Raw genomic sequence first — 18,054 nt, 5'->3', positions numbered from 1 at the left:
TACTAATTCAATATCTTTATTTGTTATAGTTTGGTTCCAATTTTTTATTTCTTCTTGAGTTAGTTTCGTACTCTTTATCTTTCTAAGAACTTGCTCATTTCTAGGTTATCTCACTAGTTGGCATAAAATTGTCCACAATGTTCTTTTATTTCTTCTTCAAAATTTTTTGAAATTTTTATTTTGAATAATCTCAAATATGCAGAAAACCTGCAAAACCACAAAGATCTCCTAACCTAGAGACTTCTAAGTACTGCTTTATCTGCTTCTCATAAACTGTAGTATATTGTGTTTTTTAAATTTTGTTTTCACTAAACAGAAACTAAGTGTTTCTAATTTCCCTTGTAATTTCTCCTTTGAACCATTGTTTATTTAGGAGAGTGTTGTTTAATTTCCATATATTTGTGAATTTTCAAAACTTACTTCTGTTATTGATTTCTAATACCATTTCATTTCCATGCATCTTTATAAAAAAATTTTTTATTGAAGTATATCATTCATACATGAACACACATAAACAAGTATATACTAAAGACTGAGAACTTACAAAATAAATATAAGTAACATCACACAAGGGTTTCATACATCATCCCTCCACCAACTCTTTGCATTGGTGTGAAACATTTGTTACAAACTATGCAAAAGCATTATCAAAATATTACTACCTACTGTATTCCTTATCTTACATTTCGTGTATTTTTTCCCCAACCCATACTATTTTTTAAAAATATATTTTTGTTACAGATATTGTGAACTTGCAAAACAATCATACAGATGTGTAGATTTCCCACACAACTCCATCCCCTAGTGGAACATTTGTTACAGACCACGAGACAATATCATCAGACTGTTACCACCAATCATGGTCCACAGCATACACCTGGCACACCCCCTCCATACACCTCCATCATCAACACAGCACAGCCTGGCACTGACGCAAGAATACCACAGCACTGCTGTCACCCAGAGTCCACAGGTCACACCAGCTGCAGTCTTCCCATGTCCCTCCACACTCCCATCACCCTGAAATAGCGATGTACATCTGCTCCAGCTCACAGAAAGACTTCCCTGCACCTGCACCCCTAACCACAATTCCCAACCACCTCTGGGTTCACTGTATTACCCAGTCCCTAGATTATTCTTTAGCTTTCTTTCTATTGACATTTACTTCCCCAGACTACCTTTTCAGTTACAATCCCATTTATAAACCAGTTGTTACTCACTATAATGTGTTATGATCAACTCTATCCATTTCCACACTTTTACAGTCAAGTTAATTAAAGCTTCTACGTCCATTGAGCATCCATAGTTCTTCCCAACCCTCTTCTTATCTCCTTATAACCTATACTCTAGGTTTTAATTCCATGTGTTTATTATTTGTATTTAGTTCATATTAATGAGACCATGCAATATTTGTCCTTTTGTGTCTGGCTTACTTCACTTAGCATGTCTTTTTTTTTTTTCCCTCTCCCCTTCCCACCCCCCGCCCCAGTTGTCTGTTCTCTGTGTCCATTTGCTGCATGTTCTTTTTGTCCGCTTCTGCTGTTGTCAGCAGCACGGGAATCTGTGTCTCTTTTTGTTGTGTCATCCTGCTGTGTCAGCTCTTGGTGTGTGTGGCGCCAGTCCTGAGCTGGCTGAAATTTCTTTCGCGCTGGGCGGCTCTCCTTATGGGGCGCACTCCTTGAGCATGGGGCTCCCCTACGCGGGAGACACCCCTGCGTGGCACGGCACTCCTTGCGCACATCAGCACTGCGCATGGGCCAGCTCCACACTGGTCAAGGAGGCCCGGGGTTTGAACCATGGACCTTCCATGTGGTCTGCTTCCCTTAGCATGTCTTCAAGACTCACCCATGTTATCACTTATGTCCCAATTTCATTTCTTCTTATTGCAACATAGTATTCCATTGTATGTATATACCACATTTTGTTTATCCATTCATTGGTGGATGGACACTTGGGTTGTTTCCTTTTTTTGGGAATTGTGAACGCCACTATGAACAATGGTGTGCAGATGTCTGTTTGTGTCATAGTTTTTAGTTCTTCTGGATATATTCCTAGTAGAGGAATTGCTGGATCATATGGCAGTTCTATAGCTTCTGAGGAACCACTAAACTGTTTTCCACAGAGGCTGCGCCATTTTACACTCCCACCAACAGTGAAGGAGTGTTCCTATTTCTCCACATCCTCTCCAGCACTTATTGTTGTCTGGTTTTTTAATAATGGCCATTCTATGTGGTGTTATATGATATCTCATTGTTGTTTTAATTTGCATTTCCCTAATAGCTAGTGATATGGAACATTTTTTCATGTGCTTTTTGGCCATTTGTATTTCCTCTTTGGAGAAATGTCTATCTACATCTTTTGCCCATTTTTAAATTGGATTGCTTGCTCTTTTATTGTTGAGTTGTATGATCTCTTTATAAAGAATGGAAAACAAACCCTTATTGGATAAGTGGTTTCCAAATATTTTCTCCCTTTGAGTGGGCTGCCTTTTCACCTTCTTGATGAAGTCCTTTGAATCACAGAAATGTTTAAGTTTGAGGAGGTCCCATTTATCCATGTTTTCTTTTGTTGCTCATGCTTTTGGTGTAAGGTTTAAAAATCCACCACCTACCACTGGGTCTTTAAGATGTTTCCCTACATTTTCTTCTAGGAGCTTTATTGTACTTCCTTTTATATTTAGGTCTTTGATCCATTTTGAGTTAATTTTTGTATAAGGTGTGAGGTAGGGGTGTTCTTTCTTTCTTTTGGCTATGGATATCCTGTTCTCCCAGCACCATTTGTTGAATAAACTGTTCTGCCCCAACTCGGAGGGCTTGACATGTCAAAAATCACTTGGCCTTAGCTGTGAGGGTCTGTTTCTGAACCATCAGTTTGGTTCCATTGGTCTATGTGTCTATCTTTATGCCAATACCATGCTGTTTTTACCACTGTAGCTAGGTAATATGATTTAAAGCCTTTAAGTGAGAGTCCTCCAACTTCACTTTTCCTTTTTAAGATATTTCTGGCTATTTGGGGCCTCTTACCTTTCCAGATAAATTTGATAAATGTGTTTTCCATTTGCTTAAAAAATGCTGGTAGAACTTTTATTGGGATTGCATTGAATCTGTATATTGATTTGGGTAGAATTGACATCTTAATGATATTTAGTCTTCCAATCCATGAGCATGGAATGTTCTTCCAAGTATTTAGGTCTTTTTTTTTTTTTTCTGTTAGCAATGCATTATAGTTTTCTGAATACAAGTGCTTTGCATCCTTGGTTAAGTTTATTCCTAAATATTTGATTCTTTTAGTTGCTATTGTAAATGGAATTTTTTTCCTGAATTCCTTCTCAGATTATGCATTATTAGTTTATAGGAAACCACTGATTTTTACATATTGATCTTGTATCCTGACACTCTACTGAAATCATTTATTATCTCTAGCAGCTTTGTTGTAGATTTTTTGGGACTTTCCAGATATACAATCATATTGTCTGTGAATAGTGAAAGTTTTAATTCTTCCTTTCCAATTTGGATGCCTTTTATTTCTTTTTCTTTCCTGATTGCTCTAGCTAGAACCTTTAGCACTATATTGAACAACAGAGGTTACAGTGGGCATCCTTGTCTCTGATCTCAACAGGAAAGCTTTTAGTTTTTCACCATTGAGTACAATGTTAGCTGTGGGTTTTTCATATATGGCCTTTATCATGTTGAGAAAATTTCCTTCAATTCCTATTTTTGTAATATTTTTATCAAGAAAGGATACTGTATTTTGTTAAATGCCTTTTCTGCATCAATTGATAAGATCATGTGATTTTTCTTCTTTGATTTATTAATGTGATATATTATCCTGATTGACTTTCTTGTGTTGAACCAGCCTTGTATGTCTGGTATAAAACCCACATGGTCAAGAATTATCTTGACCATGTGGGTTTTATCTTAATCAAGATAATTCTTTTAATGTGTTGTTGGATTAGATTAGCAAGTATTTTATTGAGGATTTTTGCTTCTGGTATTCCATTTCCATGCATCTTTTTAAAATCACTTTCCTGAAGGTCTTGTTCTGGTAGTTTTTACTGGCTGTAATTCAGACAGAGCAACAGGGGGGTCTGGTTTGAGAGTCCCCTCAGAAAACAGAAAATGTGTGAACATTGCCTAATCATCACACAGCAAATGACTCTTCTTCTGCTGCAGCATCAGGGTGATAGTCCGGCTCTTCCCCTGGAGGACTTTATAGGAAATCAAGCTGCTCAGGTCACGTTAGCAATTTCCCCCTTTCCTAGAACAGGAGTACTCACAGGTAGACTTCCTTTTACTCTCTTTGTTTTCATGGACAATTATTACTCTTTTTTTTTGGTCTGAGTCTTGATGTTTCCAGCACCTCTTCAGCAGTTTGAAATCTGGCAGTGAACACTTGGTTGAGAGTGATAGTCAAGGGCAAGTGCTTACCAGGTACATTGCTTGGATGCAATAGTTCGCGCATCTTCTTTTTTTTTTTTTTAATTGTAATTAATATAACATTCAAGCGATATTTATAGGCTCTTCGACAATTCTGAGGCGTATTTAGTAGGTTTTACAATTTCGTTGTTTTGCATTTCCCCGTTTCTCCTGGCAATTCGAGTCCCATCACGGCTCGCAGGAGGCGCGGAGAGGCAACTACGAGGCCCCCAGTCCTCAGGGTCGCCCGGAGACTGTCGCGGGCCCGAGGCTCGGGTAGGAAGTTCGCTAGGCCTGTTCAAAACCCACAGACGCTCGGTCTTTGCCAGTCACCGGGCCCGCACACCCCACCCCGCTGTGACAGGACTAGGACCCGGGAAGCTCCTCCCTGCAGCGGCAGTGCGGGCCGCGGGGACCCGGCAGCGGCGCGCGGGCGGTGGCGCGCGGGAGCGCACGAGCGGCGCGCCCTGGGTTCGGCTCACGGCCGCGAGTGTGGAGCGCTGCGCAATGCGCCGGGATCCCCCTGGCCGAGCACGTCTGCCGGCTGCGGGTGAAAAACTCGAAACTAGCAAGTCTTGTCTTTTGTTTTGAAAGTGCCTATATTTTGTTCTTTATGTGCGGGAATTCTTTGGGGATCTGGGAAAAGTAGGGTTTTTCTAGAGAGAATTTGTATTAGCCACTATCGGGTTCCAGGGAAATCATCAGGTTAGGACCACCTTAATTTCTAAATTGGAGACTTTTTGGACCACGGTAGTTTGAATTTCAGCCGATGGTCCAAATGAAGGGCAGCCTACCTTGCAATTTCTTAGTGCCAGAACCAAGATTTGAGACCAGAAATTTTTCCGGGACCAACCCCTCCCCCACCCCAGGGGTGTTTACTTTGAATTCACTTTTAGTTCACCCTTCCCAGAGAGATCTCCTGTTCAGTGACCGCCTGCAATCCCAAGCCCTATCTCCACCGCCGCGCACTTGAGTGGCCCATACTTTTTTTCCTGTCCCATTGCCCTGCAAAGCCATGAAAATTGAAGCTCAGGGTTATCGTTTTGAAAACGGCAGACAAGGGTGATTTCAATATTTCCCGTATGTATTTGGATTTCTGCTTTCACTTTTTTCTTCTTAGCTTTATTTTCTTAGTTCAGAGCATTTTAAAACGTTTTCTTTTAATTGTGTCCATCATTTGGAGTCGTTTTCAGTATTTAGTGCTGGTTGCATTTGGTTGTAATATCTCTTTATTGTTTTCAGTGTCTGGAATAGTTCTTCAGTCTTTCATTGACTTTCTTGACTTTGACACTGTTGGAGATTACAGGTTAATAGTTTTTTAAAGAATGTCTCTCAATTTTGGTTTATCTGATGTTTCCTCATGATCAGATTTAGTAATTATGTATCTTTGGCAGAAATACCACTTAAGTTATGCTGTATTCTTCTCAGTGCCTCTAACAGGAGGCTCATAACTTAGATTTGACTCATCACTGATGATTAATTGATTAAGGTGGTTTCTGCCAAGTTTGTCCCCTGCAAAGTTACTATTTTCTCTTGGTAATTAATAAGTATTTTGTGGGGAGGTACTTTGAAACCATGTAAGTATTCCATTCCTCATCAAACTTTTACTAAGTAGTTTTATTATTTTTTTAAAGATTTATTTATTTATCCCCCCCTCCCCCCATTGTGTTGCACTCACTGTCTGCTTTCTGTGTCCATTCGCTGTATGTTCTATGTCTGTCTTCTCTTTAGGTGGCACCAGGTACCCATCCTGGGACCTTCAGGAGTGGGAGAGGGGTGCTCAATCTCTTGTGCCACCTCAGCTCCCTGGTCTGCTGCATCTCTTACTGTCTCTCTTCTGCATCTCTTTTTGTTGCATCATCTTGCCGCACCAGCTCTCCACATTGGCCAGCACTCCTCTGTGGGCCAGCACTCCACACAGGTCATCTTGCCTTCACCAGGAGGCCCTGGGAATCAAACCCTGGACCTCCTATATGGTAGATGGGAGCCCAACTGCTTGAGCCACATCCACTTCCTCCAATTAGTTTTGATGTTCCGTGGTTGAATTAACCATTACATGATGGTGGCCAAATGGTGATCTTTCTAATTCTACATTTAGGAAAAGCTCTCTTGTGCCCATTTATTTATTCATTTATTTACTGTTATCAATACAGACTCTTGGATTTTCATTTTATTAATAGGGTGTTATCATCTGTTCATTCATTCATTCAAATGGTCCCAAATTTTGCCACTAGGAACCCTTCAAACTGGCTCCTTTGTCTTTTTGAACCTCTCTATCATTCTTTGAGCACTTCCTTACTTTCTGACACAGCAGAAAGTTTCTGGATCATTTTATACTTTCCCTGACCTAACTTTGGAACCAACCATTTCTCCAGAGAGCTCTGGTTCCTTTTAGTGGAGAATGGTATTTAGAAACCAAAACCTGGGTACCTTTCAAATTAGTTTTACTTGTAGCACTTTTGCTCTCCATGGGACTTACACATGATTCCAGTGGGAATCCCACCTCCAAACTAAGGATTCCTTTTCAGAGCAAGGGAGTCCTGGACCTAGGGAGAAGAGGGAGAGGAGGGGACTCCTTAATTCACCATGGCCTACTCTCCCAGCAACACAGAAAGACCTGGATGCAGTTGAACCTCCCCAGCGGATACACCTTAGACTCAATTTGGATTTCCAACTATAGAAAACATCTCTGCACACTTGGAAAAATATATTGAAACCTGGGGTTTAGTTATTTGAAGGTTCATCTTGAGAGGCAGGACTGAAAGAATATATGCTTGTGATGGTTAAGTTCATGTGTCAACTTGGTCAGGTTACAGTGTCCATTTGCTTGGTTAAGCAACACTTGCCTGACTGTTGCTGTGAGGATATTTGGTGGCCTTAAGTCATCAGTAAGTTAATTGCATGTATGGCTGATTAAAGCTATAGTCAAGTGTGGAGAATACCTTTAACAATGAGAGAAGTCTCATTCAATCAGTTGAAGGCTTTAAAAGGAGAAATGATGATTTCAGCAGTCAGAAGAGGAGTTTCCATTTCTACTTCAACCAGCCAGTTTCTCCTTTAGAATTCGTCAGAGTTCCAAGCTTGCTGTCTGCCCTTCACAATTTGGATTTGTGCATCCCCAGAGTTGCGTGAGGCAATTCTTGTAAAGATCTCATAATATTTGTAGATATCTCCTTTTGGTTCTGTTTCCCTAGAGAACCCTAACTAAGCACAGCTTCTCACTTAATATCTAGTTTGGATAAAAAGATAGTAAATAAATTTATCCCTGATCTGCATCAGTGAGGAAAAAACATACATGTGCACCCAGCAATGCAATTTAATGGTAATACCGTAACTCTGAATTCAGTTAGAAGTGGGTTTGAATCCCTGAGCTACTCATATAAACCCAGTGACCTGGGTGAGCTTGATCTCCGTGAGCATCTGTTTCCTTGTCTGTAAATTGAGGATAATAATACTCACTCTGCAGAACTTTTTAGGGCTTTGTAGAGATGTGTCAAGAGATGAGGACACCATTTGGCATATAGTAGGATGTCAGTACCAGCAAACCTCTCTAATGTCAGAGGGTTTCATCAATCCATGGGTAAGTAGCTTTGTTTATGCAGTCCTTTGGAATCCAACAGACTTTGTCCACAAAAGTTGGCTAGTGAAGGCTATGGGATCAAGTGACTACTTGCTTACCAGCAATTTGTACACTGCAAAACTGTTTTCTTTCATTAGCAATCTAATGTATATAAAAATACTGTTTCTTCCTTCCAGTGAACCTGCAACATTTCAGAAGTACCACCAAGTGAGTTTGCTTGCAAGATTTAATCAGGATCTGGATAAAGTGGCAACAATTTCCTTGGTGTTCTCTACTGGAACTGTAATAGGACCGAAGTACAAGCTTAGAATTCTCCGAATGAAATTAAGGTCACTCGTCCATCCAGAGAGGTGAGCAGTAGACAGGGTTTGATAAGCTCCTGTTTTTCAGACATGTTGTCAGAGTCTGTCCAATCTGCTTGGTCTGGTCATTTAACTGAACTCCACCCATCACAATGACAGAAGTGACAGGTTTTTTAAAAATGGCTTTAATGCTTTATTTAATTATGAAAATTATATTTGTATAGGTTTAAAGATAAATGGTCCATTTATACATGAAAATAATGTTACTATTGCTTACTCCCTAATCGTTCACACTGTTTACAAATTGATAATTTGTTGTAGAACAGAAAGCCTCTGGGAAGTGGACGTGACTCAACTGACAGCGTCCGCCTACCATATATCAGGTCCAGGGTTCAAACCCAGGGCCTCCTAGCCTGTGTGGTGAGCTGGCCCAGTGCTGTGCCATGCAAGGGTGTCCCCCGCGTAGGGGAGCCCCACACGCAAGGAGTGCGCCCAGTAAGGAGAGCCGCCCCACACGAAAAAAGTGCAGCCAGCCCAGGAGTGGCACTGCACACATGGAGAACTGATGCAGCAAGATAACGCAACAAAAAGAGAACAGATTCTCAGTCCTGCCAAGAATGCAAGCAGACACAGAAGAATACACAGCGAATGGACACAAGAGAGCAGACAATGGGGGCGGGGAGGAGGGGAGAGAAATAAATAAAACAAATCTTTTTTTTTAAAAAAAGAGCCTCATTTGATTAGGTAAACTGACAAAATGGAGGCTAGTATTTTTAAAAGTACAGGAAAATTGGAATATTTTATTCCATTGATATAGTATAAAATAACTGAACCGATGTTAAATTTTTTAGTTTTAATAACTGTACTGAGAAGATCTTTGTTTTTAGGAAATATACACTCAAGTATTAAGAAGTATGTAATTTTTTATTCCAAGATATAGACAATTTAAGTCTATTAGAATGTGGTATTTTATGCTCAAATAGTTCTGAAAAAATAAACAACATGTTTTTGTGTAGTGGGGAGGGATTTTTGAAGGTACAGATCTGTGTTGGTTTGTGTTTTGTGACAAATGCCACTCTACCATGCATTTCTAGAATCCACTGTATGGATGGACACAGAAATGATGTAAAGAGTTAGTATTTTATGTTTATGAATGCATTTTTCTTGAAGGTTTATGGTCCCCTAAAACATCTAATCATACAAGTTTCTTTTAAGAGGATGGTCATTACATCTTTTTTTTTAAAGATTTATTTTATTTATTTCTCTCCCCTCCCTCGTTGTTTGAGCTCATTCTCTGCTCTCTGTGTCCATTCATTGTGTGCTAATCTTCTTTTTAGGAGGCACTGGGAACTGAACGTGGGACCTCCCATGTGGTAGGCAGGAACCCTACTGCTTGAGCCACATCTGCTTCCCTCATTACATCTATTTTTTTTTTAAGATTTATTTTTATTTATTTCTCTCCCCTCCGCACCCATGGTTGTCTGCTCTCTTGTGTCCATTCGCTGTGTGTTCTTCTATGTCCGCTTGCACTCTCGTCAGGCAGCACGGGAGTCTGTGTGTCTTTTTAAAATTTTTTATTTATTTTATTTTTAAAAAGATTTACTTATTTATTTATTTCTCTCTCCTTCCCCCCTCACCCCCACCCCGGTTGTCTGTTCTCTGTGTCTATTTGCTGCGTCGTCTTTGTCCGCTTCTGTTGTTGTCAGTGGCACGGGAATCTGTGTTTCTTTTTGTTGTGTCAGCTCTCCGTGTGTGCGGCACCACTCCTGGGCGGGCTGCACTTTTCACATGGGGTGGCTCTCCTTGTGGGGTGCACTCCTTGCACATGGGGTTCCCCTATGCAGGGGACACCCCTGCATGGCAGGGCACTCCTTGCATGCAGTAGCACTGTGTGTGGGCCAGCTCCACACGGGCCAGGAGGCCTTGGGTTCAAACCCAGGACCTCCTATATGGTAGGTGGATGCTCTATTAGTTGAGCCACATCCACTTCCCTTTCATTACATCTTTTAACTGGGGGACTTAACATTTTTTTCCTGATTATCAAGAGAATACACATTCATATAAAATCTGGAAAGTACAGGAAGTGTTAAGAAACAGAAAAATATTATGATAATATTATTCAAAGGCAATCACTATTGATAGTTTTGGTTAGTTCTTTCTAATCTTCTACTATAACTTTTAAAAACTTAGTTGAAGTTGTGAGGTAAATAAACTTTTATATCCTGTTTGTTTGTTGTTGCCATTGTTCTGCTATTTACCATAAGCATTTCCCTACATCATGACAAACAATTGCTAAATACTTTTCTATCCTAAGGATAAAATACAATTTACTAGAGCATGGCATTTTTATTATTTGATTGACAAGAACATTTTGTCTTATTTTCACAGGCCCCAGTTGTGTCGGTATGATCTTGTACTGATGGAAAATGTGGAAACAATCTTCCAACCTATTCTTTGTCCAAAGTTGCAGATGTGACCATTGTCAGAACCCTGGGCACCAGGAGCAGCAAGAAAGCTACAATGACAGGCTCTTTTAAAGCTTCACCTCACCCTTTCCTCAAGGCACAGAAAGAACAGGAAGGCCAGGGATTTTTTTCAATACTGTTCTATGGATGTCACATTGCAAAACATCAAACAACCTTGTGATTATAAAATTATCCTGGGAAGGAAGCACCTAACTAGGGCAAGTCAGAAATAGCCATGTTCCTGGCAGCACAGAGCCCTGTTTGGCTGTACCCTGAGGCCCGGTTTGCTCCCATCTGCCGATTCCGCTGCCCATCACGAAGGCTGTTCTACCTGCTGCGGCTACAGGTCAGGCGTCTTAAAGGAAGGACTAGCTGGAGCCCACACTTTGGACTTGACTCCCCATTCCCTGTGCCAAATTCCTCCAAGTCCCGCGTGTAGAAGGGAGTGGAAACTAAGCTACCTCCCGGAGCTATTGTGTGGGTTCCAGAGGCGAGTCTGTGAAGAGTTCTTTGAACTCCCGTAATTGCCACATCCGTGATGTTTGATACATGGGAATATTCTTTTATTTATTTTGATAAAGCTTCTCTTATCAGCACCAGTTTCTGCCCGGGCTGCTTGCTCTGAGAGGCGGGAAAGCCACACCCCTGCCTTCCAGCCTCTCTAAAGTGGTGCTGGGAGGTGGGGAGGGTGAGGATGGGCTAAACTGAGGGCAAAGGAGGCAGCTGCTGGGACTAGATAATAGTGGATGCGGGGAGAAGGGCAGAGGAAGCAGGGGGGCAACCTTGCTGCAGAGCGACAAGAGATGGACCGAGAGGCAGGAGAGAAAAAGTAGAGCTTGTTTTTCACTTAAGGTGAAGAATCACTTTACAGGCAACCCTCATTTTAATAAATTCTTTGAAAACATTTGTTTTTCCTTTGATTCCCAATGTAACTCATGATTATTGAATGAAAATTTAAAAATGCATAGATGCAAAGCAAAAAACTGAAACAAAAATAAACTGTCCTAATCCTACCTGTTAGATGGAATTAACCTTTTGGAACGATGCAGAGAAACTTGCTTTGTTCATGTGAATTCAAAGCATAAAGTGATTTGCTCTTGCAGCATCTGAAGCCTCCAGTTTCAGGAGCTCCCAGGCTTCCTCAGGAGTAGGTGTGATGTGTGAAACTGGCATGCCAAGAGCAGCTACGCCAAGAGGTCCTGGAAGGCCAAGGCCAGAAGGCGGCCTCATGCCCCCCACACTGTGGCACTGCAGACAGCTCCTGAGATTCCAGAGTGCATGCGCCTCCTCATCCAAGTGGCTCTTCTGCTTTCTGTGAATGGCCCTTCTTTTGAGGGAATGGACTTTCATAAACTACATACAGCTGTAATACATCCCTGTGTGGCACATCCTCCTACGGATTTACCTATGTATGAAATGCGGAGTCTATTTCATGTAAGTGAGGGATGCCTGCAGTGGATGCCTGAACTCAGTGGAAGAAGGCTCATCGATGCTTCTGCCCACTGGGTATCTTGTCATCCTTCCTCCTTCCCACATTTCCTCAGCAATTGTGGGAAGAGAGATCAGTGTGCTGATGGGAACTGATTTCTTCTTAGAATTTTATTGGCTCTGTATTTTGATTAGCAAAACAGTCCTTTGTCCTCTTTCCTTTGCCTGTTGAGCAACAACAGTAAGAAAATGCCAGGAATAGCAACTGCATATGGGCCAGTGGGTCTTTCTCAGCATCTTCTCTTGGTTTCTCTTGCCATAGTACTTGGCTCATGGTCAACCCTAGATAAATGTCTATGGAATAGGTGGGTGGCTGGCTGAATGAATGGATGAACAAAGGAAGAAGGAAGGGAAGGGAAGAAGGAAAGAAGGAAGAGGAAAGGAAGCAAGTTAGTTCATTTGTTCACTGGAGTGCAGATGAATGAGTTTCATATAACAGTGATAGGAGAAATGAAGGTAGTTTCAGGTGTGGCCACTGAATTCTCAGAATCTTTTCCCCAAGGCCCTTGGAGCTTTTAATTCTGTCTTCTGATCCTTGCCTTTACTCCTTTCTCTTGGTCAGTATATCTGTCTGAATCCTATTTGCAAACTATCATTAAATTAGTCCACTCTCTTCCCTCCCCTCTTCACCTGTTAACTCCCACCCATTCTTTGCTTCTTCAGGGAAGCCTTCTTGGACCTCGTTTCCCCACATAGAACTTTTAAGTAATAATTTTTTTTACATTTATTTGTGTGATTATTTTTTAAAGATTTATTTATTTATTTATTTCTCTCCCCTCCCCCCACTGCCCCAGTTATCTGCTCTCTCTGTCCATTTGCTGTGTGTTCTTCTGTGACCACTTCTACATTTATCAGCGGTACCAGGAATCTGTGTTTCTTTTTGTTGTGTCAGCTCTCTGTGGGTGCAGTGCCATTCCTGGGCAGGCTGCACTATCTTTCGTGCTGGGCGGCTCTCCTTACAGGGCGCACTCCTTGCGCGTGGGGCTCCCCTACGCGGGGACACCCCTGCGTGGCACAGCACTCCTTGCGCGCATCAGCACTGCGCATGGGCCAGCTGCACACGGGTCAAGGAGGCCTGGGGTTTGAACCGTGGACCTCCCATGTGGTAGGCGGACGCCCTATCCATTGAACCAAGTCCACGTCCCTCCATTATCTTCTGAGCTCTAGGGAACCATGCTCAGGAGTGAGTAGAAACATCCTCCTCCCCACTCCCCCAAGTCTAATTCCATGGCTCTAATGTTTCCATTATCTCTGGAGGCCAATTCCCCATTTCCCAGTTTCCATGGGAAAAGAAGTGGGTTTGGCTTTTTTCCCCCTGTTCCTTATTGCGTCTTCCAAATGGTCCCCAAACCATTCCCCAGCAACCCCGTGCAACCTGGAAGGTTTGCCCTCCTCCCTTTTTAACACCCCGCTAAAATCTCCCAGGACCCTCCCACATTTCTGGACAACTCCAAGCCATGGTTCAAAGTCCTCTTGTCTGCTTTTCCACGGCTCTCCCTCCCACCACCCACTTCACCACTGATTTTTCACATGCTTCCATTACTGCTTTTATTATACTGTATGATGTTTATAGGTCTGTAACACCTCCAAAACTGTGAGTGCCACAACAGCAATTGCTGTTTACCTATCTTTGCCTCCCTTGCAGCTAGCACAATGCCAGGCACAAAGTACGTGCTCAGTAAATGCCTGTTGAACAGAATGGAATGGGTGTCATCCTCAGGGACTTCAGGGAGTCATCTCCACTTTGATTTAGACATCAACACACCTAAGTGTGTTATTTTCAAAATTCCAACCTTAGACTCTCCTATCCTTAAACCCCTGCCCTGTGTGCTCATTCCTGCAGAACCCTATCTTAGCCAAGGAGACTTTGGATGCCAGGAACAGAAATCCACTCACACCAATCCAAATTTTATTAGAGAGCTTATTGAGGGATAGAGAGAAGACTTACGGAAACCCAAGAAGAGTTGAGCCATCAGACCTCAGGAAGAACAGGGATGGGGGCAGCTCTGGAGCGTTAGCAAGAATTCATGGACCCGCATTAACTTTAGTGCTCTGCCACGAATCTCTTTGGCTCGGCTCAGCTCCCTCCACAGGGCTGCTTCACTGGGTCCTCAGCCACTCACTGACTCGGCTACTAGGTGGCCCAATTTCAAAGTCTCTGGGGAGGAATAAGCCCTTGGATCCCCTCCTCAGGTTAGGAGTCCATCCTGTTCCAGTCATTTAGGGTTAGGATGGGATAGGGAAGCAAAATCACACAGTCTGCAGAACTACACCTTTCAATTGCTCTGGTAAAGTAATTGAAGTCAGAAGAGGAGGTTGAGTGCTATTGACAAAGAGCAAAGTAAAGGCTGGCTACCTTGCTGTCACTGGGACTTGCTGCCTCTTCTGTCCTCCTTTCCTGAGCCATAAGCACCTTCTTGTTTCCCTGTCCAGTGTGTGTCCCTTGTAGGAAATTACCTTCTGCCAGGCTGCGTGGGCAAGTACAAAAAGTAGCCTCAATGGAGACTAGTGCGGCCTGTGGGAGGTGCACTGCCTGGTTAGAGTTGGCCCTGCAGGTGCTGGGTTTGGTGCCAGGAGAGTTGGGGAGATTGAGATCAGGGTGAGGTGGTCGAGGGTGGGGAGCACAGTTCAGGACTTCTTCCCCAAGCAGACAGGCTGAGCAAGAGAAATCAGAATGGGAGTCCAGGGAGGCAGGTGAGGCGCTAGCCGGTAGATGTTTGGGTGGTGAGCCTGCTGGAAATCAGGTTGAATCTCCTAAAAGGACTCCTCTGTCAAAGGTCACAGACCCACTCATGTTGGCCAAATCCCTTAGGTCTCCCTGCTGAATTTCTCCATGGATTCTTATACAGTTCACTGGTTCCTTTTGGAGCCATCTCTCTTGGGCTCTCAAAACACTTTGTTCTCTTTTTTCTCATCCAACATTTCTGAATGAACCATCTTGTTCTCTTCCATTGGTTCCACTTTCTCCTCATCAGGAGTCTGGCCTCAGTCTTCTCTCTGAAAAAGTTAGTGGAGAGTGAGACGAGGCTTCCGTGGTTGCGAGGTATGTGACCTCTGCTCACTTACTTAGCTCCTCCTAAACCTGTTTACTGAATTATAAAAGTTATAAATATTATAAATTATGATTAAAATGCTTACCATGCGGCTGTCACTTTCTCTCTCCTGGACTTCCTAGGAGGCCTTTCCCTGTCCCCTAGCCTTAACTGTCTGCTGTAGATAAATAACCTCCAAATCTGTGTGTTCAGTCTGAGCTGCTTGTTGAGAGGCAGTGTGGGTCCGACGAAAGAGCACTGGCTCAGAAAAGAGCAGACATGGTCTTGAGTCCTACTCAGCATTCACAGCTGTGGACTTTGGGCAACTGACTTCATCTGAACACCTGTTCATCCACTTAATGCTAAGTGGGCTAATGACACACCTCACTGGAGTGGAATAAGCTTTGCCATGTCTATTTCCTCCATGCATTCACCATGCACTATAATTATCTGCTTTATTTCTTTTCCTGTTTATTATAGCTTGCTCCATACTCTTCCCCCAGGCTAAGGGAGAGTAAGGTCCTTGAGAGCAGAGGACTGGCTTCCTTGTTCGCTACTCTCTGTATTGCCCCAGCACAGGCTCAGTAATGTTAGTTCCGCATTTGTGCTCTCTTTTCTTATATTTTTTTGGCATCTCAAAGTCAAACATATACCAAACCAATCAACTCATCATTTTCTTCACTAAACCTGACCTATCAATTTAACCAACATTTATTAAGTGCTAATTATAAGCCAAGCACAGGGTTAAGGGTTGGAGCAGACAAGTGGATAGATGAGCCATTCAGTCATTTATGGAAATGTCCACTGTCTACCAGGGAGACAGGTGATGACCCTGGAACAGAGTGCTGCAATAACAGGAATGCCGACACTCCCTGGGAGCAGCAGCCAGAGAAGGAATAGCTGTTCTGATTTGGGGAGCTGGAGAAGGCTTTTCAGAGGAGGTGGCAATTGACCTAGGTGTTTATGGAAGAACAGGAATTTGCCAGGAAGAGAAGATTGCCAGAGGGAGGGAAGAGTGTTGTCAGAGGCTTGGACGAACATGGTATGTGTTCAGGGTCCAGGGTCCAGTCACAGCTGGATTGGAGGGCTTGGAGAGGAAAAATTAGAATGGAAGGCTGAGACCATTTCCTCCATTTTAAAAAACGGATAATTTCATATATATACATAAGTAGAGAAAATGCTATAACCTCCATGTACCTACAGCCCTAACTACTAACCCCCTGTCCTGAGAAAAATCCCAGACATTGTCATCCATAAAGAATTCAGGGAAACGGACTTGGCCCAGTGGTTAGGGCAACCGTCTACCACATGGGAGGTCCGCGGTTCAAACCCCGGGCCTCCTTGACCCATGTGGAGTTGGCCCATGTGCAGTGCTGATGTGTGCAAGGAGTGCCCTGCCACGCAGGGGTGTCCCCCGCGTAGGGGAGCCCCACGCGCAAGGAGTGCACCCTGTAAGGAGAGCCGCCCAGCGTGAAAGAAAGTGCAGCCTGCCTAAGAATGGCTCCGCTCACACGGAGAGCTGACACAACAAGATGAAGCAACAAAAAGAAACACAGTTTCTGTGCCACTGACAACAACAGAAGCAGACAAAGAAGGAAAGATGCAGCAAATAGACACAGAAAACAGACAACCGGGGGGTGGGGGTGGGGGGATAAATAAATAAATCGATCTTCAAAAAAAAGAAGAATTCAATACTTGATAAAGTATTCCTTCTTTCTTCTTAAAAATGAGTCATAATATATTTGAACACTGTCCAACAACTTGTTGTTTTTTATCCTAGCCATCTATGATGACTATACATCCATACATTGCACCATATCAGGATATGTAGAGTTGCCTCTCTTTTAGGAGGCTACCTAGTATTCCATTTGTGAATATACTATGATTAACCTGACCAGTCCCCAAATGATTGACATTTAGGTTGTTCCCAATGTCTTAATATCACAAACAAACCTGTGATCACAAAATACCCTTGGACATACACCTATGTCTACATGTGGAATTGCTGGGATCTTGCACACTTCTAATTCTTACAGCTGCCCCTTATTTGGTACAGGAGGCACTTTGAGTGATAAGATGAAGATGCTTTCTCCCTGCTGTCCAGACTTGTGACACATTGAAGTCTTCTCTTTCCCATCCTCCCTTTAAGTCATAAGTCCTACCAACTCAGCAACCCCCGACCTCTCTGTCTTCCTCCCACCATTCTACTGCCCTGTCCTGGCTCAGGTGTGCATCCACCCTCAGCAGGACAGTTGCACCTATCACCACAGAATGTGTGCCAGAGTGAACATCCTAAAACTGGAACTGAATTTAAATACCTCTGTTGGCATCTCACCATCTACAATACTAAAACATCTAACATCTGCTCTTCCACGCTCTCCAGTGTGTCCTCAGCTTCGCATTCATTTTCATACACCTTAGACTTCAGGGAAACCCACTGGCTCTATCTACTGCTCCCCGCCCGGTTCACAGTCTCCATCCTTTTCTGTACGTGAAAATCTTGCTCATCCTTTAAGGTCAGCTCAACACACCTCATTCCCCCAATGAATCCCTGCAATGCCAGGACCACTAGTTTTGGATTCGGGTTGACCTGGAGTCTAATCCTAGCTCTCCTTTGGGAGGAAGTGTCACTCTCTCTCAGACTCATATTTCATCTGTCATAGACAAATATGTCTGCTTTGCAAAATTGTTGTGAGGAGTAAGGCTAATTGGCATATAGTGGGCGCTCGATAAAGGTAATTCCGATGATTGCCGTGGTCGCTATTACGCGCC

At 42.9% G+C, this 18,054-nt stretch overlaps 1 protein-coding gene across 3 annotated transcripts in view; it reads left to right on the top strand.

Moving 5' to 3' along the window:
- LIPH (lipase H) overlaps nucleotides 1–11,666 on the top strand; it is a 61,903-nt gene extending 50,237 nt beyond the window's left edge. For all 3 annotated transcript variants that reach the window (XM_058295493.2, XM_023583199.3, XM_004473729.5), the window contains 2 exons: nucleotides 8,172–8,345; nucleotides 10,686–11,666. In XM_058295493.2, coding sequence (XP_058151476.1) covers nucleotides 8,172–8,345; nucleotides 10,686–10,773 — 262 coding nt within the window. In that variant the 3' untranslated portion in view covers nucleotides 10,774–11,666. The remainder of the gene's footprint in view (nucleotides 1–8,171; nucleotides 8,346–10,685) is intronic.
- The last annotated feature ends 6,388 nt before the right edge of the window (nucleotides 11,667–18,054 follow it).

Source organism: Dasypus novemcinctus, chromosome 4 (genome assembly GCF_030445035.2).
Source record: "Dasypus novemcinctus isolate mDasNov1 chromosome 4, mDasNov1.1.hap2, whole genome shotgun sequence".
In the NCBI taxonomy this organism is placed as follows: Eukaryota; Metazoa; Chordata; class Mammalia; order Cingulata; family Dasypodidae; genus Dasypus; species Dasypus novemcinctus.
The sequence above is the reverse complement of the archived record's forward strand: the minus strand, read 5'-3'. Positions and strand labels throughout refer to the sequence as shown.